Source organism: Patagioenas fasciata, chromosome 1, assembly GCF_037038585.1.
Source record: "Patagioenas fasciata isolate bPatFas1 chromosome 1, bPatFas1.hap1, whole genome shotgun sequence".
Classification (NCBI taxonomy): Eukaryota; Metazoa; Chordata; class Aves; order Columbiformes; family Columbidae; genus Patagioenas; species Patagioenas fasciata.
Genome location: NC_092520.1, coordinates 7,609,214 through 7,634,811, shown reverse-complemented (window position 1 = coordinate 7,634,811; position 25,598 = coordinate 7,609,214). Strand labels below are relative to the sequence as shown.

At 45.4% G+C, this 25,598-nt stretch overlaps 1 protein-coding gene across 2 annotated transcripts; it reads right to left on the bottom strand.

Annotated features, from left to right (window-relative positions):
- Positions 1 to 351: 351 nt before the first annotated feature.
- Positions 352 to 13,269, bottom strand: HIKESHI (heat shock protein nuclear import factor hikeshi). Of its 2 annotated transcripts, none has more exons than XM_065833135.2 (5): positions 13,142 to 13,269; positions 12,150 to 12,387; positions 4,762 to 4,913; positions 2,085 to 2,203; positions 352 to 580 (listed from the first exon to the last, which is right to left on the bottom strand). In XM_065833135.2, the coding sequence occupies exons 1-5, from the start codon at positions 13,169 to 13,171 to the stop codon at positions 526 to 528; spliced, it is 594 nt and encodes a 197-aa protein (XP_065689207.1). In that variant the 5' UTR covers positions 13,172 to 13,269; the 3' UTR covers positions 352 to 525. The 2 variants fall into 2 exon arrangements, with proteins under 2 accessions (XP_065689207.1, XP_071674180.1); XM_071818079.1 differs by lacking the exon at positions 13,142 to 13,269 and adding an exon at positions 12,646 to 12,940.
- Positions 13,270 to 25,598: the final 12,329 nt, after the last annotated feature.

The following is a 25,598-nucleotide window of genomic DNA, read 5'->3' as shown; positions in this document are numbered from 1 at the left end:
TGCCAAAAAGAGGAAAATACCATTGTACCATTTACAGGAGCTGCGCACAGGAATATTTGTTGTTGACAAACTGAAAGAACTTACAGCGTAAGTACCAGCAGGAAAACCATCAGCATATTCTCAGTTGCCTGATGGCCCTTCAGAATGAAGAAGGAAAAACTACATTTATTTGGTTTACAACTAAATAGCCCAGAACATTACACAACTATGAGACACTGCTGCTAGTTTTCCACCCTGTTATTTCTTCCACTTTAAATGCAGTTTCAAAAAGAATATCTCTACGTGGGTACATGCAACACTGATTTCTTGTTGCAGCCAAGTACATCAATTTAAAAAAAATGCATAGGCAAGTAGTTTTCACGGATTTTAATTTTAAATAATTTTCAGGCGTAATACAAAAGTTACAAGTTTGTCTCTTCAGACTAATCGTTGGTTGTTTTTTTCCTCAAAATTCTTCATGGAGTTACTCGCTGCATCTTTCCAAAAGCGCTCATCAGAAAGCTCTTCAAATGCTGCAATTGAAGCTTATGTTTTCCAGAAGAGAGGGTTCTGTGTCAGGCGTCTCTGGAAGTTCTCATACCTAGAAAAACAAAATCAAACCACAAAAGCTGCTACAAATAAAATGCCTTCAGAAATGAGGCAAATAATATAGTCTGTGCAGAGAACATGATAAATTACATGTATTTCACACCAGGGAGTAAATCCAAAATGCTTATTGTTACTGTATCAAGAATGTTAACAGTGAGACTTGTGTATTTCAGCAACAACACATTAAGAATTATAGAACTGTTTTGGTTGGAAAAGACCTTTAAGTTTGAGTCCAACCATCAACCTAACAGTGCCAAGTCTAAAAAACCTATTCTCTAACAAATAATGGAATCCCATACGCACACATGCTGTCCTAATTTCACTTTCTGTACTCACGGAAACAAGTAAACCACAAACTGAATATCAGAATTCATTACTGAGCGACCATGGAGAAATGGGGAAAAAAGACAATTCCCGTGACTTTCTCAAAACAAAAACAGCCTACAGGCTTCAGGCTACAAAAGCCTAAAAACATCCTTTCAATCCCCACAAGCCCAAGCTGTAAGGTACCAAAAGGTACTACCCATGAAACAAAGTTCTCGTCCATCTCATAGTTCCCCAATTTAAATGAGAAAAGAGACTCCAAAGAGTTTTAAACCCACTCAGATTAGAGAAAGGCTTATTTATGAATGAATTTCTAAGCCGAACTATTGAACTTCACTGCAGGCAGCCCACTGCAGAGACCTAAGATATTCTACGTATCGCAAGCTATAATTAAACACATTATGATGGCTCAAGAACACAGGAACAGAGCTAAAAAAATTGTTGATTTTTACAGATTCTATATACAAAGGTGTTCAGTTTAATTATTAGAGCTATGCCTCAATTCATGATGCTGTTTTGAACAACCAAAAGCAAATTCAGCATCATTCAGGTCATGACCAGCCATTTCCCTGCTCCATCAGCCTGGTTTCGCTTCAGTTTTTCTCAGAGACCTCCCCCATGTACATTCATGGAGTGCGTGGAGTTACCTTCTGAACAGATCTGCATCAAGTTACACTCCCGAATAAAATATATTGCTTATGTTAACTGCTTGTATATTCATGATATCTGTACTAATGATACAACTGTATTCAGAGAGCCCAAAATTCTGTGTTAAACAGGGTTCAGGTTAATACTATGGAGGCTAAAGAGGGTTAAACTGTAGGACTGCTGCTAGTTCACAAGTCATCTCCAGACTACACAGATCACCCCCATAGACATTTCTTAAACCAGTCCCTGGAAAACAACTCCCAGAGAGACTTTTGTTTGTGCTCAAAGGTCTTGGGGACAGAACCAAGTCAACCGGGAACATGAGCAATATAACTATGCTGGAATTACATCTAGGAAGAGACCAAGCGCAATGAACAAACACAAATTGACAACTCTCACAAATGCTTTGAAATCATTTTTGCATCATCTCGGTGAATAGCATGACAGCAGTTCAATACTGAAGAAATCAGCTGGTATAATGCCGAGGAAAAAACCCACTTGTTACCAGAGATCATTGCCATTACCATTTCAGAACTACATTTGCAGGAATGAAAGCTTCAGAAGGATTCGGGGTCATCTGTGCCTGAGTTACAGCAAAGGAGGAAGCAAAGTTATAGAAGTTATCCAACATCTTCTGAGTGAACTGAAATAAAAAAAAAAAGGAGAGTTTTAAGTTCTTTTTTCAGTTTGAATTTTTGCGCAAAAGTTGAACAAATCCAAAACTCCTGTATGAAGTAAAATTAGCACTACCATCTAAAACACTGTGGGAAAGTGGATATAGTAGGTCCAAACATGTCCATTTTAAAGTGATCAAAACATCCTAACTTGCGCTCAGATGCATTCATCATCCAAGAATCATTTTCAGGATCTTCACTTGCCCACTCCCTGCCCTACTTCATCCAACTGCATAAACAGCTTTGGGAAGAACACTTTCATCTCGGGACAAAGTAGTGATGCAGTGACCAGAGCTGTCCCTCTCCTGCAAAGCAAACATCAGCACAACTGCAGACCCAGTCAAAGCTGCTGTTCCAGCTCATGGCAAAACATGAGTCGCTACACCAGCTGAAAAGTCTGTGATCGGCCTCGTTACAACTCGTCAGACTCCACTGACAGGGAAATTTCCTTTTGGTTCCACACCAGAAAGGTTGTTATCCTGGCATCTTCTGCCACAAGATCTTGTTGGGGAAAACATGAAAAAGATGAACAGGAAACTCCTAAACTGTAGGAATAAAGAATTAAAAGAGTGAAAGAGAGGCCAAGAAGCAGTGAGCCCTGTGTGCAGAGGATGAGGCTGCAGGACATTCGCAGCCAGGCTACAGCTACATAAGGCTACGGTACCTCCATCTTACCCCTATTCTCTTTATTAAAAAAACAAAACAAAAAGTGTGCATTGTTTTGGTGGGAGAACAAACTATTTTCATAGACAGTGAAACGAAGGAGGAAAAAGCACAGGAGTTGGACTCGATGATCCTTGTGGGTCCCTTCCAACTCACGACATTCTGTGACTCTCTGATATATGCGTACCCTTGTGCTTCCCTCCACCTGCTGTGACAAAAGGAATGGAAGAATTCAGAACCCAGAAGCCTCAGTCTCACCCCACTCACATGCAGAACTCTGGTTTCATTCAATTTTCTCAATACATGTTTTTTATAATACATGTATTTAAAAAATAGATATACAATCATAAAGCTTCATAAATCTCACTAAAAATATAGTGGGAGAGCAACCCCTTCAATTAGACAGAGATGATTTTGCCTTCAAAAAAACAAAACCACTTTATTGCTATAATGTAGCAGTTCCAAATGTCAAGTATTAAATCAAAGCCATTAGTCCTTCACAAACATGCTCCCAGTCATATCCCCTTCCTCTGCTATCTACTCCCTCAAAGGTTTTTTTGTCAATTATGACTTTATACATCGTCTTTATACGAGTAATTACTGCTTCAACCTTTGGTTCAACTGCATTCCTGGAAAGCAACATACAAATTCAGTTAGGATGCTACTATACTTTTTTTAATAGAAAAATCCACCTAAATGGAAACAACATTTGTAAAGAAGTTATGCAATCATGAGGTGGTTCTTTCTTCTTTAAATATTATTGCCAGAAAAATCCACCAGCCACCTTACAAATGACCTTATGCGACACAATAACTCACGACTTAACTACTGCTATTATAGAAATTGGTGAAAACAGAAGTGCTATTTAGATGTCATTTGCTCCTAACATCTCCAGTAAAGCTCCATTAACAGTACTATGCAAAAACAGCTGTCATTCAACTCCTAATCATGATAACTTTCTCCAAAAGACTTTACTTATTTGGAGCTTTATGCGTATACACCGCTACAGGACATCAGTTACATCATCAGGATCACTGTTCAGTTACTAATCTAGCTCAGGAAGTGTCTGTAAGCAAAGCAAGCAAGAAAAAAGCTTCAAGAAAACCCTCACCAACTGCTGAAATATCAAAAGATAATGCCAGAGCCGTCGGCGTTCAGGAAATCAAGACCTGGCAAGCAGATCCAGCTTGCCTTGAACTGCTGTTAGATGGCCAACAAACCACCAGCGCTGGCTGAGGATTTCCAGAGGTTCAAACTAACAGGCAGGCTGGGTAAAAAAAATGGCAAGTGTTGCAGCCCAAAGCCTGGTCCATAGGGAAAGAATTAAGCAAACCAAACCAAACCAAACCTAAAATGTCTTTCTGTGGGAGAGGGGATGATTCCCTAGTTCTGCAGAACTACATCAGAAGGATTTCTCAGGGACAGTAGATACCTGTCTGCATCATGCCAATGTTGGCCTTGACTTCTGAGTAGTTTTCGAGCATCCCTGCAAATCTACACACCAGAGTTCCAGCACCTCCAAATCACCCAAAGATCCACCATCTCTTACATGTATTTAGTCAGAGCTGCTCCTATAAGGAAGCATCACAAATATTTTTACAGTAGAGTGACATTGAGATGAGTGAGTCTATTGGCCCAACTCCACTGAACATGCAAAATCCAATCCTTTACAGGAGAGAGTTTTCCAGTGTAAGAAAAAGTAACTTCAAAATATAACAGCATCCAGCCAAATGATTTGACAACGATTAAGTTGGTTACAACCCTACAGCCTCCCATAGCTGCTTTTTTTTAAATTAACTTGGAGGTTCAATCCTTAAGACTTCAGTAGTACAGAGAATTTCTGAAATTAGAATGTCCACGCTACCTCTGTGAATGAATCTACTGATGACACAGCAGCACTTGCAACAGGAGTCTGCTGGGCCAGGTTCTCCAGCAGTTCCACCGAGATTCCAATCTGGGCCACTGTTGGTGTCTGAGGGAGGTTCATGGCACCGAAGGGATGTTGACTTCCCTTCCCTGAAAGCATCACAAACAGCACACGTTAGATTTGACACCCACATAAAGACTGTGTTACTTAAATTACTGTGTTTCTTCTGTAAAAGGTATCTTTCAAATCCCACCAGAAACATCTCCCTATCTCAGAAATACAGAAAAATCACGCAGTCCAAGGACAGGCACAAGTACACACAAGCACAACAGATGAAACAGTGTGATAGGTACATTTAAAAGACACAGCAGATCATTTTAAAGCTTCCTATTAAGTACACTGATTCAACAGAAAATAGGTTCTGCTGTCATTTACTGACAGATCGTTTCTCAATAGGAACTGACCCTTTAATTCTCATTGTAACAATTGCAGATAAGCAGGAAACGTGCAGCCCTGCTGCACAGTGCTTCGATTCACTCGTTCAAACCAGGTGCTTGTGAACCTGGTTGTGCACTGAGATCCAGAGCAGCCACCCTTGTGCAGGGCTGGGCAGCCCCAGGACTCGGCTGAACTGCCCAAAACCACCAACAGTAGCAAAGGCCGAAGAGTAGCCACAGAACAGAAAGGCCTCTGACTTTGCCAGAGCCACAAACAAAACAATTAATCAGGAAGAAAATCACCCCTAACTTGCATACTGCTCATACGGGCATCATCCCAACCCTCTGCCATCATTTCTGACCTTTCTCAACTGAGTGTTAACCAGCACTTTCAGTCCCAGCTTCAGCCAGGGGCTCTGCAAACAACAACGGGCACCCAGAGTTACCTAAACCACACGCTCCTCTTTGGCAGCATCTCTAAAGGAAAACACAGGAAAAACATCTGGGGGCCACGATGCTGCCAGAAAACAAATACTCATGCTCCACCTAAGTTCGAGCAAACACAATAGACAAGTTCGCTCTTAACACAGAAGTGATTTTTTTCAGTAGTGCTCTCTGGCCTCTCACTAGCAGGAAAAAGCAAAGCTGATCAAGAGCTGCCCTACAGACCAGGCAATACTACCTTGAGCTGCGAGGAAGGCCAACTGAAATCTAAAGCACCATCTGACTTAGTTCCATGGTCAAAAACTCAGCTGGCAAAACCAGCACAACTTTGAGAAGTCAAACTGAGACTCAGAGACTGACGATCTCAAACTTACCTGTTTTTTCTGCAGAGACATGAGGCACTACCACAAAGAAGCCAACATCCAGCCCATCCAGAACACACTTTCAAAAATCCAACACCCTTTTCAACTGAAGCGGAGCATCACTCCTCACTCCAGACCCTACAACTGCAATATAGTGCTACATTCAAGAGTAAAGCACTTGCTATTAAAATGTTACTTTAACACAAGGCAAATAAGACAGTTCATCTGCTGAAGTGCTATTTGGAAGTGTTTTGAAAAATGCCATTGCTATATGATGTTAACCTTTAGTGTGGAGAGATGCTTGCTTGATAAAGGTACAACTTATTAAAGTATTAAAAAAGACAGAGAAAAGGTACTGGAAACCAAATATCACACAAGTTCATGATTAAAAATCCCAATAACAATAGAGCTGGTAGAAGTTTTACATCTTGTAACATCCTTACCTGAGAAGCTGACATTTACAATGAACACGTAACATCCTCAAGCAACAGGCTCCATCAGAACGTTTCACTACTTTAGAAAGCCACCCATGATCTAAATAACAAAATACATCTATTCTGTCACTTTGCACACACCCCCATGGAACCACTCCCTTGGAAACACCTCAGCCTAAAAGGCTAAAAGAAAAACATCCCCTATCATCCTTACACCATCTGAAATACACTCCGCATTTTCAATACTTGGCTATTGCAATTAACCTTCCAAACACAGAGAATGCAGTATGTTAATTGGTAATTAAATACAAACTCGGGTTTTTGCACACAGACCCAACACTTTCCAACATATTATCTCATCACAGAGCAACTGCCATCAGGAAAATATTTATTTCCATCTCTTCCTTTCCCTTCATTAAACCCTTGATTCAAGATAGTGAGCCCTCATCACCATGTCAAAAATCTCACTCATGTGCAGGTCTCAAATGCAGACATTATATTAGAGGGTATATTTGCAAGTGGAAAACGGCATCACACACACCATTGCATGCTGCACAACAGAAAAAGTCTGCAATGGAAAAGGTTAACCTGTAACTTTTATCCCATTTGTCAATACACTTCCTGTAAGGGTCAAAATCTCAGCCCATGGTTTGCTTTCTATTCCTACACCACTTTCAGGCACAAATGAAAACTAAATTAAAAAAAACAATTATAAGGTGAAGAGCATTTCTAAGCCCCTTCTTTATGCACAATCACATGAATTTCATCTACTCTCAATCAGTAAAACAACACACAGCCAGAGAATATATAATTGCATTGACTAAATTATTACCGGCCATTAATCGTCTCCAGATCTAAAAGTACAAACAAGCCAGTAACAGCGACAACTGCCAGCAACGGCATTCTCCTAAACCTCTGTTCTCTAGGCCAAAACTGCTTCCCTGCAGCATGAACTCCTGCTTTGAAAAGGGCGGTCAGCAAAACATTATATTCACAACACTTTCCAAAGCAACATGAACACTTCACCTGTGGCAAAAGACCCCAGCAGAACCCATGTCTTGCCTTCCAAAAGCCATCACGCTCTGCAAGAGCATCAGTAGCCCAAGTGAAAAAACGTGAACTCTTCAGTTGTGCCATGAGATGTGACCACAATTCCTTGTGTTGATTGATACAAATCACAGTGATTTAATTAGGAATGTCAGTGACCTTCATGAAAGAACACAGTTAGCACTACTAGTACAGCTCCAACAGGCACCAAGGGATCTTACTATGACATTTATTACAGCTGCAGTCTGTTACACAAGAAATTGCACAATTTCAAGAGATTAACTCGGCCTCTTTCACAAAGGTATATTGCTTTGTTATGCCTCTTGGCACTAAAGAAGCCACTCAGCTTTGGTAAAGCCAGAAATACTCTGTTCTGCCTTGACTACAGGCTGTTAAACATTTCACCTATAATGAAAAATCCAGAAGTGGGAAGACTAAGAGCCTGAAAAAATACACATTGACTGGGGAAATGACCAGAAAACCCCAAAACCTCACAAACACACATTATTCAGCTTTTAGCATGAATTGACAGAAAAATCAAAATGAAAGTTTTCCAAAATCCCAGCAGGAGCATCATCACTCACAAACTTTCTAAGAGTCAATCAGCTCTACATACAGCAAGGAGGATCATTTCTGTTCACCTTCAGAAATGCGACTGCTGGAACACAACTTGTCTCTGTTCCACTCCCTAAATAAAACCAAATACAAGCAACACTGTCAGTCCTATAGAAACATCAGAATATCTCAAAGATAACCCAACTGAGAAGATAATTAATTTAAATAAAATACCACAGTCTACATATAAGCCATGTGCCAGAATCTCACTTATAAGTACTGGTATGGTGTACTTTGACACACTTTCTTACCCTGGAGGGTGGTATCACAACCAGCACCACCATTCTGTCGCCTCTAATGCAATACACTTGCCATAGCCCATAATGTATCTGATAATTAAATTCAGGCTTTCCGAATTCTAACTGGAGGAGAGAAGAGGAGTTAATTTAACACTTTTATTTTCAGCAAACATGGAGATTGCATCTGAAGAGAAGAAAAATAATTCAGATTTAATGCCTATTGCAAAGCCAGTCACCATTTTACATGACAGTTGATCCTCAAAAAGAAACACAGCATCATAGAATAATTTCAGTTGGAAGAGACCCCCAGGATCATTAAGTCCAACCCTAACCCAACTCTAGCACTAAACCATGTCCCTAAGAACCTCATCTAAACACCTTTTAAACCCCATCAGGGATGGTGACTCCACCACTGCCCTGGGCAGCCTGTTCCAATGCCTGACAACCCTTTCCGTGAAGAATTTTTTCCTAATATCCAATCTAAACCTCCACTGGTGCAACTTGAGGCCTTTTCCTCTTGTCCTATCATATGTGTTGTTAATCCTGGACACTTCAGGCCTTTAACCCCTAGACTTAAAATAAATATCAGCAGATGCAAGACTTTACTTACTAAATTCAAGGGGTTAAAACAACAACAAAAAACCAAACACAAAAAACCCCCACAAACCACACACACACACTTATATTTCTAGCCTCACAGCATAGCTTTTGAATGGTTAAAAGTCACTAAGAAGAAAACAACATTCAGAACAATGTTCAGTTTGTAGTGAAAATATTAAGAAACACAATTCAAAAAAACTTTCTTGATTATAGAAGATCTCTCAAGGAATCTTTTAGAGGGTACTATGACATTTCTGTGAGACACCTTCAAAATCCCATCTGGAAACCTTTTATTCAAAGAAAGTTAACCGAGTTTAAATGGCACCTTAGTCAACATAAAAGTGTCCAGGTTTGTAATTTAATCTCTACTCCACAAATCACTTTCACATTGAAGAGTTTATTCCACAAAAGCGATTTCCCCTTCAGTTCATCTATTCAGATAACCTTCTGGGATTCCACTTGGAAACACTGCAATGTTCACGTACATTGCCTTTCCTTAGCAAGCACAGCACAGGAAAGAGAGAAGCAAACAAAAAAACCTTGAGCAACATCATTTTGCTTGACCCTCACAGCTCAGAAGCCTAATTCCACATCCCCAGACACTGTATTTAACAGCTCAATCAGTCCTTACAACAATGTGCAATGTGGATAAGTCACACACATCACAAAACCTGTGCAGTTCCAGGTTTCAGACACTATACATAATGTAAGAGTTACAAATGATACCTTTAACCTTTCCCAAAGTCTGTGTAATGAAACACTACACCACTGCAGCTGGCCACTCATATCCATGTAAGAAACACTCTGGCCCTTTTCATCACAGAAGAAACTCTGCTACAACTACTGTTTCACAGGGAGCTGACAAACAGGGACACAAATTTGTTCCTCTCAAAAAGGGATTAAGCTCAAGCAAACACAGCACTCCACAATATTTCCACTTTACAACACAGCTATTAATACAACTACATAACATCCCCAGCAAGGAATTTGATGTCACAGATACATTGAATCCATGATACAAAATTTACACGTTTTCACATCATTTTTAATGCACGTATTCCTAACATAACCTAACAAAAAGCTGACATAAGCTAGACATTTCTAAAAATTCTCCACACTGTTCCAGCTCACATTAGCTTTTGCAAAGCCCACATCAACTTGATTCTGTTATTAATTCTCCAAATTAGCCCTCAGCCACCTCACGTTAGCCTGCACTTACCAGGTTGGAAACAGAATCACAGAATGTCCTGAGTTGGAATGGACCCACACGGATGATGGAGTCCAACTCCTGTCCCTGCACAGACAACCCCACAGTTCACACCGTGTGTCTGAGGACATTGCCCAGCCTCTTCTTGAACACTGTCAGGCAACCTCTGTGTTTCTCAGAAGCTTCAATCACAGGTTGGCTTGACATCCCTCATGTCCTCAGAAAAAGTGACGATGTTGAAAACAGGTTGATAAGGCAGCCACTCAGCTTTCAGTTGCTATTTTACATGAACTCAGCCTCAATAGCCAAGATATAAACATAATCACCTAACATTTCTTAAGCAGGGGATATAACTCTGTTTCAACGTCTTTATTTGGCCTCTTAATGGAACAGTACTGCTCCTTACTATGAATCAGGGGGCATCTGAGAACCGCAATGTTTGTTGCAGGACATGCCACTGACACTTGTCCTCTTCCTTATACATTTCACAGATGCATATGGTCCCATCAACAGCCTGCTTAAAAACTTAGCCTGAGGTAGTCAAACCCCAAAACACAGATTTCAACAGTCGGTGAAGTCTCTCAGTGATCCCTGTAATTCCTCTCTGGTCTCCCCTTTCTGCAGCCTCATAGTCTTCTCCACCATACAACTGTTTCTGGTCATGGAAACTAAGGCTGTGTAGCTTATACTGACTCCACAGTCGGAAAGAAGCTGTAGACAACAACGTGAAGGGCTGAGGTCTCTCTTGCCTCAATCACATGGCGTTACAAGTGCATTCAACTGTGTCACAGAGTTCTTCCTCACAGCAGCCCTTACTGGGAAATTATGGCTAATCATGCAAAAAGCATCTGAAAACTTGTTTTCCTGTGGAGCTCTCTGAAAGCATCTAAAATATAGTAAGCCTTTCAAGCATGGGAAACATACCACAAAAACTGGCAGAAGAACCGGTGATCCACTTTACTGTTTCACTAGCAACATCGCTTCATAATAAACAAAACACACCCCCCCCTCCCAAACCTTCCTGTGGCTGTTCTCTCTCTCCTGAAGAAAGCCCAAATTTTTTAAGGACATACGTGATCAGAATTCATTTTGCTCTGGACCTTGAGAGCTCTCATTTCATGTAACACTGCCGTCCAGGACCGACTCAAAAGCAAGCATGCCATGTTATGAATTAATACACTTTATCACAGCAACCTCAATTACCTGCACAGAGATTCAAGTTAAGGCCGTAGAATACACTGAAGCCTTCAAAAATGTGCGTTACTTTATCATCATAACACTTGAAGCTGCTTGACTGACATATCTGTTCCTTTAATAAGACAAAGGTGTTGTTATTGGGACGCTTCATCATTTTTATAATACGCACGGCCAACCCCCCATATATTTAGGAAAAAACTTCAGTCACCAGCATTCTCTAAGTCCACATAAGGCAGAATTCTCTGACCCGGGTCTATATAAAAAAATATTAGAACCTTTGCAAAGCTGCTTTCCAATGACGACACCCTCTCCTGGACAATTTTATAGCGCAACCGCTCCTGAAAGGGAAGCAGCTGTCTGAAAGCACTGCGTCAGACTTCATTAATTACAAAAACTGTCTCTGTGCTATAAAGAATACAACTCCTTAACAGCAGAAGCTGAAAGAAACATTGCAGGCATGTCTACAGAAACACCTGAAGAACATGCTATGGAAGTCAGAAAGTCATTCTTCCTCAGGTTCTCCATGCAGAAGCACTGGAACACATGCCAGGCATGCTGAAAGGAATTTCCACATCAACACCACATATAAGAGAAGGTGAGGGAGAAATTTCGCCAGGAACACAGAGACAGACTTCCACAAAGCTGACAAACAGGTCCGGGTACCACATCTGCTTGGGACTACATGAAAACACACAGTGGTCTGCCTTTTCAAAAGGCTTCTTGTTCAAAACCACCTTCAAACATTTAACTGCTTGTGCATGCAGGAACCCATCTGTTTCACTGCTATGTCCTACCAGTCTTACCAGATTTCAGACCAGAAATCTTGAAGATGGCACTTGGCTTCTCATTAGTGACAAACCCCAGCAGCTGCCACACTGCCATCCCATTCTGGTCTGGGTAACAAAAATAGACAGATCCTCCCATTCCTTCTGGAAATGGTATTGTTCCCAGCATGAAGACCACTACATGGTTGATGTTTTCATAGTCCGGTAAATCAAATACAAATTTGTCTTCAGCCACTTGCTGGGGAGCTGCTTGTACCTAAAGAGAACAAAACTTTTATCAGTATTACTATGTGTTTCATCTTTGACCGTAACTGTGATTTTCCTTTTACAGAAATACACCTGAAGTGGAACATAACAGAAAGTGAGGAACGTGCTAACCTAAACAGCAAAAGCCAGATAAAAAAATCAAACACAGCAGAAGAACAACTGCAAAAAATATTACTGAAAAGGCACAACACTCTTGTTCTACCTGCACTGCACATATATCCCACCCGGGACTACAGGATCAGAATACCTTCGCTCCCCATGTGCGTAGGAGGAAAATAGGGTGCAGAAGAGGTTGCCAAGTCTATAAGCAGTGGCTGTTGACCACCTGGCTGGCACAACCCCAGGAGCACGGAAACCTGTTCACATAGGAAATACAATAGACCTTGAGACAGGCAATTAGAAGGATGCCAGAGCAAAAGATACCCTCCTCTTTACCCGAGATGCCACATCCTTGCAGCCAAGGCACAATCTAGCCTTAAAAAGCTTCCTTTAAGCTGGCAGCTTGTCTCTGAGGAGCCCAAACCCCTCTATTGACAGAGAGGACGGCAACCTCCCGGCAAGGAGGCTCTACAACGCGGCTGCCTCTGGGATGAGGGCGGCAGCAGCCGAGCAGGTGAGACAAGCCTGGCGGGCTCCCCTCAGCCTGGGGCCGACCCCGGGGTGGAAGGTGGCGGCCCCTGCGGCAGCTCCAGCCCGGCCCCGAGCGGGTTGAGGGCCCCGCCCGCGGCCCGGGCAGCGCTCACCAGCCTGCCCGCCACCAGGCAGCCGAACATGGCGACGGCCACCGAACCCCCTCAGATGCTTCTCTGCTCCTGGGCCTCCATGAGCGTCGTCTCCCGGAAATCAACACGCCCCCGGTCCCCCGAGTCACTTCCGGAGCGCGGCACCCGGGGCGGGGAAGGGCGAGCGGACTACAACTCCCGTGGTGCAACGCGCGGCTGCACAGGCGCGGGACCGCGAGTGCGGCGCGGGGCCTGACGGGAGATGTAGTTCACGCTTAAATCCCGAAAAAACCGGCCGAAGCCGTCAGGAGCAAATAAAATCTGCGTTAAAAATTAAAAAGGAGATAAAAGGGAAAAGTTAATGAGAAAATTACCTGTTTAGACACGCTGACATGCACCAAGTGTACGGAGAGACAACTGCTGTGGCCATATATGACTCCAAATTACCGAGACACTGCTATGCATGTTATAAAAATGATGAATTACGAATACAACTCAGGCATTGGACATCTACACTGAAGAAACGCAAACATCGTTTCGATTTTCTGTGGAAATGGATGTTCAGCACCATTTCAGAGTACCTACCCTTGCAGTGCACTTGGTGCTAAGAGCACAAACCTGGACTTCAGCAGTAGCTTCTACAAGTGAGATTTCCAAGGCTACTACATCAAACCTTCCCTAGACGCCTGCAAAATAGTCCAATGGCTGGGTTAACGTCACCTGTGATTGCAGAGACACAAACAAGCCAGTTTTCCAAGGGCAAACGCAAAGACAGTCTTTGCTGCGCCATCATCCTTTCCTTCCAGCCCATGCCTCTCAATGTCTTCCAACTTCTGCAAAAACAGGCAAAGATCATTCCAGCAATAGAGGAATTTAAACTTCTCGGGTCCCAAGGTAGTGCAATAACTGTTAAAACTGCAACCAGATTCTTTTGGTCCAGTGAAGCTCTTGTACATCATCGCTTGTCCTCTCCTTGGTATCAAAGCACAGGCTGCCTGGGCTAAATGGAAGCTACTGATTTATCAATTTGACTGGGAACAGTGTTCTGCACTTCCTACAGAAGCGATTCTTCTAAAACTTCTTCGGCTATTTCTTCTGGTGTTTACATGTTCGTGCTTCAGTCTTAGAATCATAGAATCATTTTGGTTGGAAGAGAACCTTAAGATAGTTGAGTCAAACTATAACTCAAATCTAGCACTAAACCATATCCCTAAGAGCCTTATCTATACATCTTCTAAACTTAATACCTGGTTTAGTATTTCCATTACAAATCTCTATAAAACTTCTCCCTTTTTACTGTGCCAGAAGGCTGCTCTGGGCTCAGAAATCTGTGGTGAGACCCATCCCTGTAGGAAATGTTGGTGTGTTTCCTGCAGCCCAGGTCAGCTCTGGTGGAGGGTCCTCCTGTTGGGCAGGTCCTCAGCCATCCCACCACAGCCTCGCCAAACCCAGGGCTCACAGTAGAGACTTATCCCTGGGGAAGATCCCAGAGTTGCTTTTGTTGCCCGCTTCACAGTAGTAGAGTGGTTAGCAAAGTGTGACACTACCTTTCCAAATGCTAAAAATGTAAAAAACCCTACAAAATAAGGACTCTGGTGCCTGGTACCAGATGGAGCAACCAACCTCTGCCTTGCAATATGTTTATTTGCGGCAATTATGAGAGCAAAATCTATTAAAAAATCCTAGTGCTAGCCCACTGTTATTTGCATGGGCATAATGGACTAAGTATTTCTGTCTGATTCACCTCTTGGATTTAGCAGGAAGCCCAGGAGTAGGAAGTGTTGAGGCACTAGTGCAGAACTGCCCAAGTCCCAGGCCTCATTTTGGATGTGAACCTTTACAAGCGAGTTCTCCACTTGGCAGGTGCTTTTCCAGCTGGTCCTGATGAACTGGGATGAAAGAAAACATTCAAAGCTTGAGATGTTGCAAATTAGCAGAGGGTGGCCAAACTCTGCACTGTGGTCACTGAGGCACAACGAGAAATCTGCTAGTTAGGCAAGAGCTCATTTCACATTGCCAATTTGCTACGGGTCTCTGAGATTACACCGTGTCTAAAAGGCACAGGGCAACGCCATCTTTTCAGGTCTGAGCTCAGCAGGGCTCTCATGCCCTCTTGCTGAGGCATGAGTTTGTTTATTTTTTAAACCAAATTTTTAGCATTTGCCTAAGAGTTGTTGAACTTTCCATGCAAGGACAGCAGCACACCTGTTCCTGCTCCCCCTGCCAAAAGTTAATCTCATTCTAAACGTACTGTTGCCCTAGAGTGTACTTGTGAGACTTTGATGTGCACTTGAGCCTCTTACTAAGATCTGTGGCTTAGTGTCGTTTAGGTAAAAGAAGGTCGTATGGAGCAGGCGTGTTCCCTGTGTGCAATAAATGAAAGTATTTCCCATTCAGTGTTAACAGATAGAGACACAACACAGGAATCATCGAGTCATAGAACAGTTTGTTTTGGAAGGGACCTTCAAAGCTCATCCAGTGCCACCCCTGCCATGAGCAGGGACATCTTCACCCAGATCAGGTTGCTCAGAACCCCGTCCAGCCTGGCCTGGGATGTCTCCAAAGATGGGGCATCCACCACCTCTCTGGGCAACCTCCAGTGTTTCACCACCCTAGTTGTAAAAAAAGAGCTAAACAGTTATGTGTAGAGAATCTCTAAGAGGTGGGTGTTCCTGGGTGAGGCAAAGGCAGGAATAAGAGGAAGAAAACCTTGGACAAGTTGAGTCCAGGCTGATACAAAACTTCACCCATACAGAGGTGGGTGGTGTGCCAGAATACGAACTGGGATCCCACCTGAACAGACAGACCAGCAGCATTTACAGATATCTAACTGTGGTTGCAGTGAAGTGTGGATGCTGGATGAGCAAGAACTGTGAACAGTAACTTTTCCCAAATGAAGAGCAATTTTCTTGTACTATGAGCCTGGTCTATTCAAATCAGTCACAGTTGCAAAAGCAGCTGTAACTGATGAAGCTGATGAAGGACCTGGAGCACAAGTGTGATGAGGAGCAGCTGAGGGACCCAGAGCTGTTCAGCCTGCAGAGAAGGAGGCTGAGGGGAGACCATGTCACTGTCTGCAACTGCCTGAAAGGAGGTTGGAGCATGGAGGGTGTTGGTCTCTTCCCCCAATTAGCAAGTGATAGGACAAGAGGAAATGGCCTCAAGTTGTGCCAGGGGAGGTTTAGATTGGACATTAGGAAAAATTTCTTCTTGGAATGGGTTGTCAGGCATTGGAACAGGCTGCTCAGGCCAGTGGTGGAGTCACCATCCCTGGAAGTGTTTAAAACGCATTTAGATAAAGTTCTTAGGGACATGGTTTAGTGCTAGAATTAGTTTAGGTTAGGGTTGGACTCAATGATTCTGTGGGTCTCTTCCAACTGAAATGATTCTATGATTCCAAGCTTGTGAAAGACTGGTGTGGTAGAGCTTTTTGTAGTTCTTCTTTCTTTCTTCCCTAAATACCTTTTTCTCTTGTTTTGCCGGTGTATTTTTCTGCTGTCTGCAGACCATTAATGAGTTTGTGAGCCTATGTCACATCCCGCTTCACTTGCATCTTTACCAGTCTGGGGAGTCCTGTCTTAAGTAGGCATTGACTGTGTAGAAGTTGTTCCATATTTTTAGTTTTTCTTGTGATTTCTTGGTCACAAGGATGTTGAGAGCTTGGATGGGGCTGTGTAGGAACACTTGGGTGCCAGAAGGTAATAGAGCTGAGGACATTTGTGGTAATTGAAATATGTGTTAGGAAGGATACGGTTATGTTACGGTGAAGAAGGAGCTGCCTCATGGGATAGAGGATGAAGAAGGTTAAATGGAACACGCAGGACCCCAGTGTTGAGTGGTTTGGAGTCAGTGGCTTTTAGGTCATTTCAGAAAGAGATTTTAATCATCTTTCTGCTGTGCAGTAGCCTGTGTTTCTTGCATTGCTGCTTTCCTCAGTTCTGCCAACCAAGTGGTATTAATCTTCACTCTTTAGGAGTCAGTGTACGTTTTGTTTACGGAAACAGTGATCAGGAAAAATTACCAGGTAAATCTGCAGAGGTTGAATATTTACTTGGAGACTGAAAAAAAAAGATCCAGAGTGCCCAACCTAACTGCAGACTAGTTCTGTTCTTTTGGGTCTGTTCAAATAACTGTGTAAAACAATCAAAATCCAGAGACAGTGAGCACAGGTGCAATTGGTGGCACTGTTTCATATTAAGAGATTTTAACTTGAATTATAATTTACCATTGTCATAACCTTTCCTTGGCTGCTTCCCAACTTTCCCAAACTTTAACTGTTAATTGGTTCCTTTCACTAAATTCCTGCCTTAGGTTACACACACACGCGCGCACACACACACACACACACACACACATATATATATATATATTTATATGTGTGTGAAAGTTTCAGACAGAGTATTTCAGTTTTATCTAAGACATGGGTCAAAAAAACATTGTTTTGCTCAAGCTAAAGAAAAAAAAAACAACAACTGGTTGACCCTTTCTTTTAGAAGCCCAAAGTCCCTCATGTTATAAAGAGGGATTCGCAATTAGGTGGCAAGTAGCCTTGAGTCAGGAATTATGCCATGAAAATAAGCTCATTTGTATCTCTGTATAAAATAGGTGAAGACTTCCAGTTTGTACGTGATCAGGAGAAATAAAATAGCACCACAGATTCCCTCCATGCTGAACAGGTCTCACTGGGGGCTGCAGAAGTTCTGTAGCTGCCTCTAGGTTGAGCATCAAGCCGAGAAGGGAATATTGAGGTCTTCTCACTTCACTTAGCAACCTGATGGAATTACTTAAATTAAAACCATGGTTTCCTTCTGTTCTTTCTAGATAGTGCTTTCTCTAATACAAAAAATGTCCTCTGGAGGAGCATGTTTGTTGCCAGTAACTACAGAAGACATCTTGGTGATACAGCCTTCTAACTGAGGAGCCCCAGTTACACTGGAAATTAATTGGGGTGAATCCAGTAATTTCTGCTGATGTTTAGGTGTTATGGGAGATATGAGAGAGGAAAGAAGGAATACTGAAACTGGGGGAAGCCATAAGCACATTAGGTTGCAGCAAGGTGCAGGATGGAGGGAGAATATAGTTTATTTTTCAGTAGTGCTACTTTTTTGAGATTTGAGAAACAGTTTTAAGACCCCCTGAGACACAGAAAGAGATGATCATTGTTCTTACACTAGTGAAAAAGTACTTGGTTTACTGCCCTCTCAGAATCTTTTATTTTCCAGTGATAGGAAGGAATTCTGTGTCTGCGCTGTGAATTTTATTTCACTTACCAACAACCCTGTAGTCTTTGTCATGACAGTGATATCTGACAGCACCTGATTATGTGTCAGTGAAAGATTTAGTAATGACAGAACAGGTTAAGTGTAGGAGAATAAAGGAGGTTGTGTAATTTCTGTCTATTCTTCACAAGACTTTTTGGGACCAGAGTTCAATGGAGATCTTACTAATCCTTGCTGCCTTTAAGATCTTCGAATCATTATGGCGAAATATGGATTACCTTGTCCATAGAGACAAAAGTTTTAGGGCTGAGGCTGAATTTACATCTTTAAGTGAATGGCACTTTGTCTCCAGCAGATGGTGGTAAAACTCCAGGGTTTGACCTGTTAAAGCCCAACTGTTGGTGTCAGAAGTTGAGACTGGTTCTGATTGTATCTGAGGGGAAAAACTGCTCATTTCAGTTTAGACCATAATGGGGATGAAACCGTTTATAAAATAATTAACAACATGTAATTAACTGGCAACCAGTGAGCTATACATTCAGGATCAAAAGTGGTTATACAACAGATAAACCATAGTGATGGACCCTTATGAAATGTTGCTAAAGATCCAAACATCTTTCTAGAGCTAATCACAAAAAGTGTCAGTTCCTGTTTTGGCAGACACATGCACGCGATATCTACCTCCCCGACCCCCAAAGTCGGGGTTACAAGCAAACCAACCTTTTCTGGTTGTGCTGTCCCAGTACTTAACTTCACATCTGCATTTAGAATTTAAAATCAACTTCGCAGCATTTTTTTTTTTTTTTTGTTAGGATATCTCTATTTGGTTATGTGAATCCTCTAAGTTAAACAACTCCACTTGAGATCTACACTATATCTCCAAGCACAGCTTTTCTTAAACTCTTCAAATGGCCAAGTCTGGCTTCCCTGAAGTTATTAACATCAGTTTAATTCTGTTTCATCTAAAGTTGCTTTGTCTCCGTCTTTATAAATGAATAAAAAGAAACTAGTATGCATCTGCTTAGGGAAAAAGTTTGATTCAATTTATAGCGTAAGCAAAACATTCATTCTCTAGACTTTTTTGATGGATGACAACTGAAAGTATTGTGCAAACAGAGTTTTCTAAGTCCAGCTGTGCTATTTCCATAGATTTCCATCTCTGCCCAACTGTAGATGTTCATCGCTCCTCCTGTTAAAGCTTTTTGCTTCTTCAGTTTGTCTGCTAAATGTTCCACAAGCTGTTTTGGGCAAAATAAACTGAATTAGTTTAAAGGTAAAAGGAAAACTGGACAATGTGATACTACAGTTTCAGGTGTTGTTCTCCCATCATTGTTGATCCACAGGCTCCTCACATTGAGTTCTTGTTTGCTCTGTGCTGTCATGTACAGCTCATTAAATGCAGATACTCAACTTCTGATCAAGGCAGGGCCATGATGCTCTCCCAACAGCAGTATTCACAAGAGCCAGCAGATCTTAGGCACCTGAGATCCTCAGATACATCAAAGATGGGCAGTTTGGGACTTACTCGGTGAAGAAAAATGCTTCTATGGGAGCAGCGTCTTTCTATGTTGTGTGCTGTTGGTGTTGCTGTTGAGTGGGCAGAAGAGCCATGTTTTTCTTGCTGATCTGAAAAGAATAAATAAGAAATTCTACACCAGGATGACTGTGTTCACTGTTGGGGCTGGGAGAAGCTGTGAGGAATGCACAACTACTTGAAGGTGAGGCGTGAACTGATCTTCAGGGTTTGTTCACAGGAATTCAGATGTAGCAACAGCCAGAGATCCTCACAGAAGTGGAGATTCTCAAAACCTGTGGCAGGCGCTTCCCACCTGGGACTCTCCTCCCACCACCCGTCTCCAGGAGAAGAAGACAACAGTCATGCGAGACATTGCGTGATCCACCATAGTTGCTCTCTCTCGCTCTCTCTTTCATTCTCTTAAAAAATGTTGGAAGCATCCAGAAAGTCTTCAACTTTCAAATATTACTGTCTCGAGAAGAGCACTCCCATAGTTTGAAAAGATAAGAAAACCATGCTAAGATACTGCTTTATTTCTTGGAGGATCAGAACTCCAAGCTCTCACCACCAGGCTTGGACTGGACTCAGAAAAACTGGGATAACTGACAACTACCTGTTGACCCAATTCCTGTCTTGTGGCTCAAGGCTCAGGGGCAATAATGCAAAAGAAAATCTATGGTGTGTACAGTGTTAGGTGCAACCTTGATAGCTGCGGCAGAAGAGAAGGAACAACAACGCTACACCGAAAGCCAGTCTATTGCATCTCTACGAGATCTAGTTAAAACGTTGCAGCCACAATTAGAAGAAAGAAGGGCTAATACCCGCTTAGGCAAGAGTTGTGTGAAAGACTAATGCGAGCAGGGGATGACCAGTCAAAATGGGGGTGTAAGAAACCATTAGAAAGGACAGGGACAGGGAAGAAGACACTGACGTATCCCCTGCCCAAGCTAGAAGATTTGAGAGATGGTTTGGTCAAGTTACCTGTCCCACGACAGCTGTTGATTAAGACCGAATACTCGTATGAGGAGTCAAGATACAAGGTACCCTAAATAACAACAAAAGAGGTCCAGTCTGAGGCCACAAAATGGCACAAATGAAAGAAAGAGTATGGTCAGACTCCCAGGATTCGAAGAAAGTCTCTCTCGCTGAAGGTGACCACATTTTATTGACCACATAGGAAGCTGAAGGGTACTGGAGACCTGGTGTGTTTTTGACCAAAGAGACGTGAATATCATGAATGGATGGTATTGAGACATTCCCTGCTCTGAATCCATGAAAACCTGGAGCTGTGCAGACAGCTGCTCGCTCAAGAAGGCAGCAATGCAGCTGCTCTGGCTATTGCAGCCGGCAAAGCCAAACTCCTCTCCAGTTTTCCATGAGAGGGCCAACACCACTTCTACCTGGACATTTGTAAACTTATTGATGGACTATATGTCTCCAGCATTCAGTTGACAGACAGTGGTTTCAGTGGAGAGCCACAGCCTGCAGTGCTGTGCCCAGCTCTGGCTTCCCCAGGACGAGAGATGTGGGCATCCTGGGGAGACCCCCAGCGCCCCTCCCCCACCCCGGCGGTTAGAATGCCATGCTGTGTTGACCCGGCGCTGGCCCGGCAACGGTTCTGTGCCAACAGGGAGCGGCACGGGGCAGAGCCCAGCTCTTCCCCAGCAGCGATCCTCGGCACTTGGGCGCCCTTTGGGAGCCTTTCTACTGCCTGCTGGGCAGGATCTCGAAGATCACTTGTGTACCCAGTGTGACAGGTCTACTGTCTTCACCGGGATGGGCCAGGTGAACTGCTGCCGCGGGCCCAGGTAAGATCCCCCACGTCTTGGGGACAGCCCAGCACAGGCAGACCCCGCAGCAGCCGCTTTGCTCATGCCCGACACCGTCTGCTCTGCTCTGCTCTGCAGGGATGACCCTGAGCCCGTGCAGCAGTGCGTGCCTGTCCCGCCATCTGGCCAGCCACTGCTCCGGCAGAGCCGGGCAAAGGTGAGAATCGCTCGGGATGCAATCTGGGCCATCCACATCTCTCACACGTGGCCGGGGCGTGATGCATGATGCCGGGGGCCCTTTCTGCTGCAGGGCTGTTCAGTGAGCGCAGCACGTTTCTTGCAGGCTGGTGCAGAGCAGCAGCCACCACCTCTGGTCTCCTCCAGCAGCGAAGGTGGAGTTGGCCGCTCGGCTGGTGAGTTTGGGGAAGATGGGGGGCAGGACGGCCCTTCTCTCCTCCTCTCCCAGACGGACACTCTTGTCGAAATGGGGCTGCTGCTGCCCTTCCCGCAGGGCACGTCCGTACCACGGCTCTGTGGCAGGAGGGAGCTGAGCCCCCAGGGTCCCTTGCTCCCAAATGATGCTTTTCCCCTGCACACGGTGCTGGGGGAAGAGCACTGAGACTGTCAAGGAGAGCTTGCCTGGCATTTCTTCTCCATAGCTCTTTGCTCTCTTCTCCTTGGCACCAGGTGGGACCAACAGGAGGAGGAGGTGGCTGCCCTGGCCCTTCTCACGGAGAAGGACCTCGGACGCTGCAGAGGCTGCCGAGCCACCAGGCTCTGGCACCACGGGGGTTCTGTTTGGCCGGCCCCTGGCAGCTCTCTGCAGCCAGGACGGCTCGCTGCCCCAGGCCATCCAGGTAAGCACCCCTAGGCAGGCCATCCACATCCCGCTGGCTCCCCTGGAGAGGTGTTCCAGTCCAGGGTAACCGAGATGGGTCTCGGGGACAAATCTGCCTCTTCCCCACGTCACCAGCCTCCAGCCAATCCCTGTCCTGCCCCAATGAGAGCTGCAGACCCGTCCACAGTCACTCCTGCCCCTGAGGAGGTTGCCTTGTCCCAGGACGTGTGTCCAGCCCAGCAATGTCCTCCTCTGTCCCGCAGGACCTGCTGGCTCTCCTGCAGGAGCACGGACCATCCACCGAGGGGATCTTCCGGCTGGCGCCTGGCGAGCGCGCCTCCCGGGAGCTGCGGGAGGCTTTGGACAGCGGCGCCCCGGTGCAGCTGGAAAGCCAGCCGGTGCACCTCCTGGCCGCCATCCTGAAGGTGAACCCTGCTGACATGGAGCCCGGCAGCTCCTGGCCCTGGCCGTGCTGACGGGCACCTGCCAGAGCAGGAGCCCAAGCCAGGAGCTGCTGCTCAGCCCGAGCGCTGGGCTGGGGATGCTGCCTGTGCTCCCGGCGGCAGCGGGCGCAGCCTGAGCCGCAGCCCTTGCCGTTGCAGGAGTTCCTGCGCAAGATCCCCTCCAAGCTCCTGCAGGCAGAGCTGTACCAGGACTGGATGAGCGCCCTGCACACCACCAGCAGGGAGGAGAGGCTGGCGGGGCTGAAGGAGTAAGTGTGGCCCGCAGCCTGACTGCTGCGCAGGCACTGCCAGAGCCACAGAAGCATCTTTCTGCTTGGGGCAGTGCCCACAGACATTGTGGGTGGCTCCACCAAGGCACCCTTGCCAACAGAGCAGGGAGAGAAGGAGGTGGCCGTATCTCAGCCAAGGCAGCCCCTCTGCTGTAAACCAGGCATGGCCAGGGAGCCTTCCCTTGGCTGGGCTTGGCTGAGATCAGCCTCCTTAGATCTGTGTTGACAACGTCCCCTGGATTAACCTTGTGCTCCTGTTCCCTCAGCGTGGCCAGCAAGTTGCCCGAGCCCAACCTGCTCCTCCTCAAGCAGCTGCTCACCCTGCTGCAGACCATCAGCAGCAATGCCGGCACCAGCAGGATGACAGCGGCCAGCCTGGCCATCTGCGTGGGGCCGAACCTCCTCAGCCCACCGGAGGAGGACACGCTGCCGCTGGACGTCCTGGTGCAGGTGACCGGCAAGGTACGCTGTGTTGAGCAGCCAGCCGGCTACAGTCCTGGCTGCCTCCCGTCTTCGGCAAACGCTGCTGGGGGAGCTGCTGGGAAGAGCAGCCCCAGAGCTGCAGCTTCTGCAGCGAAGTGAGGCTCAGGGGTGGGAAGGGCTGTCTGACCCATTCTCAGCCACCGGGCTGGAAACCAATGGTTTGCTGCTGTGTGCAGGTGACGCAGCTGCTGGAGTTCCTCATCGACCACCACGAGGAACTCTTTGAGGAGGAGGAGGCTGGGCTTCCCAGTGCATCCACCGAGGAGTTGCCAGCACCAGAGCCAGAAGCTCCTACCTTAGAGGTATGGCAGGGCCACAAAGAGCTTGACGACAAATCCTCCCCCCTTACAGGGTGGGACTGCTGCCACAGGAACAGGCAAGGTCCTCCAGCCTGCAGCTCTGCAAAAGTTCAGAGCTGAGCTAGATATTGGGCAAATAGGTCCCTGTCACATCTTCACTTGTCCATTTCCCTTGCAGGTGCCTCCAGTCACTCTGGAAAGGGAACACCTGAGTAGCACCTCTGAGGAGAGCAGGTAAGATGAGCTGGCTTTGATTAAGAGCAGGACTGATTCAGGTTTCTCCTGGCTTGACCTTTCTAACCGTACTATGGAATGCAAAGGTTGCCAGGCTCTTCACGGCTGGACAGGAAGAGAAGACCATCCCGTGAAGAGCCAAGCGATGGGCAACCTGAGAGCAAGAGGAGGAAGCTGGCAACGGAGCACTGAGAGACGGGCAACAGGAAATCCAAGCAGGCAAGAAGAACGAGGAGCCCAGGTGTGTAGCAGCAGAGTCCGCTGACTCTATTTCAAAGCTCTGACCGCTGCTCTCAACACAGGAAATATTGGTGAGGTGCCCAGAGATGGCCCCAGACAGGCAGCATACACCTGCCCTTGGGGGAACGTGTATGTCAGGAGAAACATATCGCTTCAGCGTGTGCAGTTTTCATGTTGTCTGAATGCCAAAGACACAGCAAGGATTTGTTCCAAGTGGCTGTAGACACCGAGAAGGGCGGGCGTTGAGAAGGGGCCAAGGCAAAACTGTAGTGGGTGGGTGACTCTTTTTCATTGGTCTTCCCAAAAAACAGGCTACTAAGTCATGGCTCTTCTTGCCTTCACTGTTTCATCAGTTCTTTCTGACTCTGTCCTTGTAGCTCCTTGGATTTCCTGGATGAGCTCTGACACCTGGGCTTCCAGGAGCACGATGCGGCCCCGGCACCACCTCGGCGCAGGCGAGGAGAGAGGCAGCGCGCCCTCCTGCTCTGGCCGGCACATTCCACTCGTGCAGCGCTAAGCCAGAGCAGCCCCGCGTGGCCCCCAGACCCAGCCCAGCCCTGGCAGGAGGCCTTGCTGGCTCACCCATCAGCTCCGTGAGCAGGTGCCCACCAGCTGGAACACCTCTCCAAGGTGGGGAGCTGGCATGTGGACTTCCGGATAGGTGGAGTGCGTTACGCACGGTGGTGCCTGTCACCTGGGGGGACACGTGGACACGCTGGCTGGCGTCTTCCATTCTGTCAAACCCTCCAGGTTTGATTTCCAGCTACTCATTCTCGGCAGACCGATGCTGAACCAACTTGCTCCATTCAAGAAGGGAGCAGCCATTGCTTTTCTTGGGTCAGGACAAGTGCATGTGTGCAGGACACATGAAGAACTGCTGTGGGGAAAGATGGTAACGTGTCAGCCAAATGCATGGACTGGTGTTGTCCAAGCCCCACTGTGCTGTCCCTAGCAAGAGCAGAAAGTACATTCCAAAGGCTCCTGTCACTGCACTTTTCCTAGTACCCAGCTGCACATGCTGCAAAAGGCACGTACCGAGCTGCAAGAATTTCCTGCAGGTAGTAGAATGGACACTGGAAGTCATCTTCTCCAGGTTGGAGAAAACTGCTAGCAAACGTTGAAATGATTTCCATACGGCGTTAACATC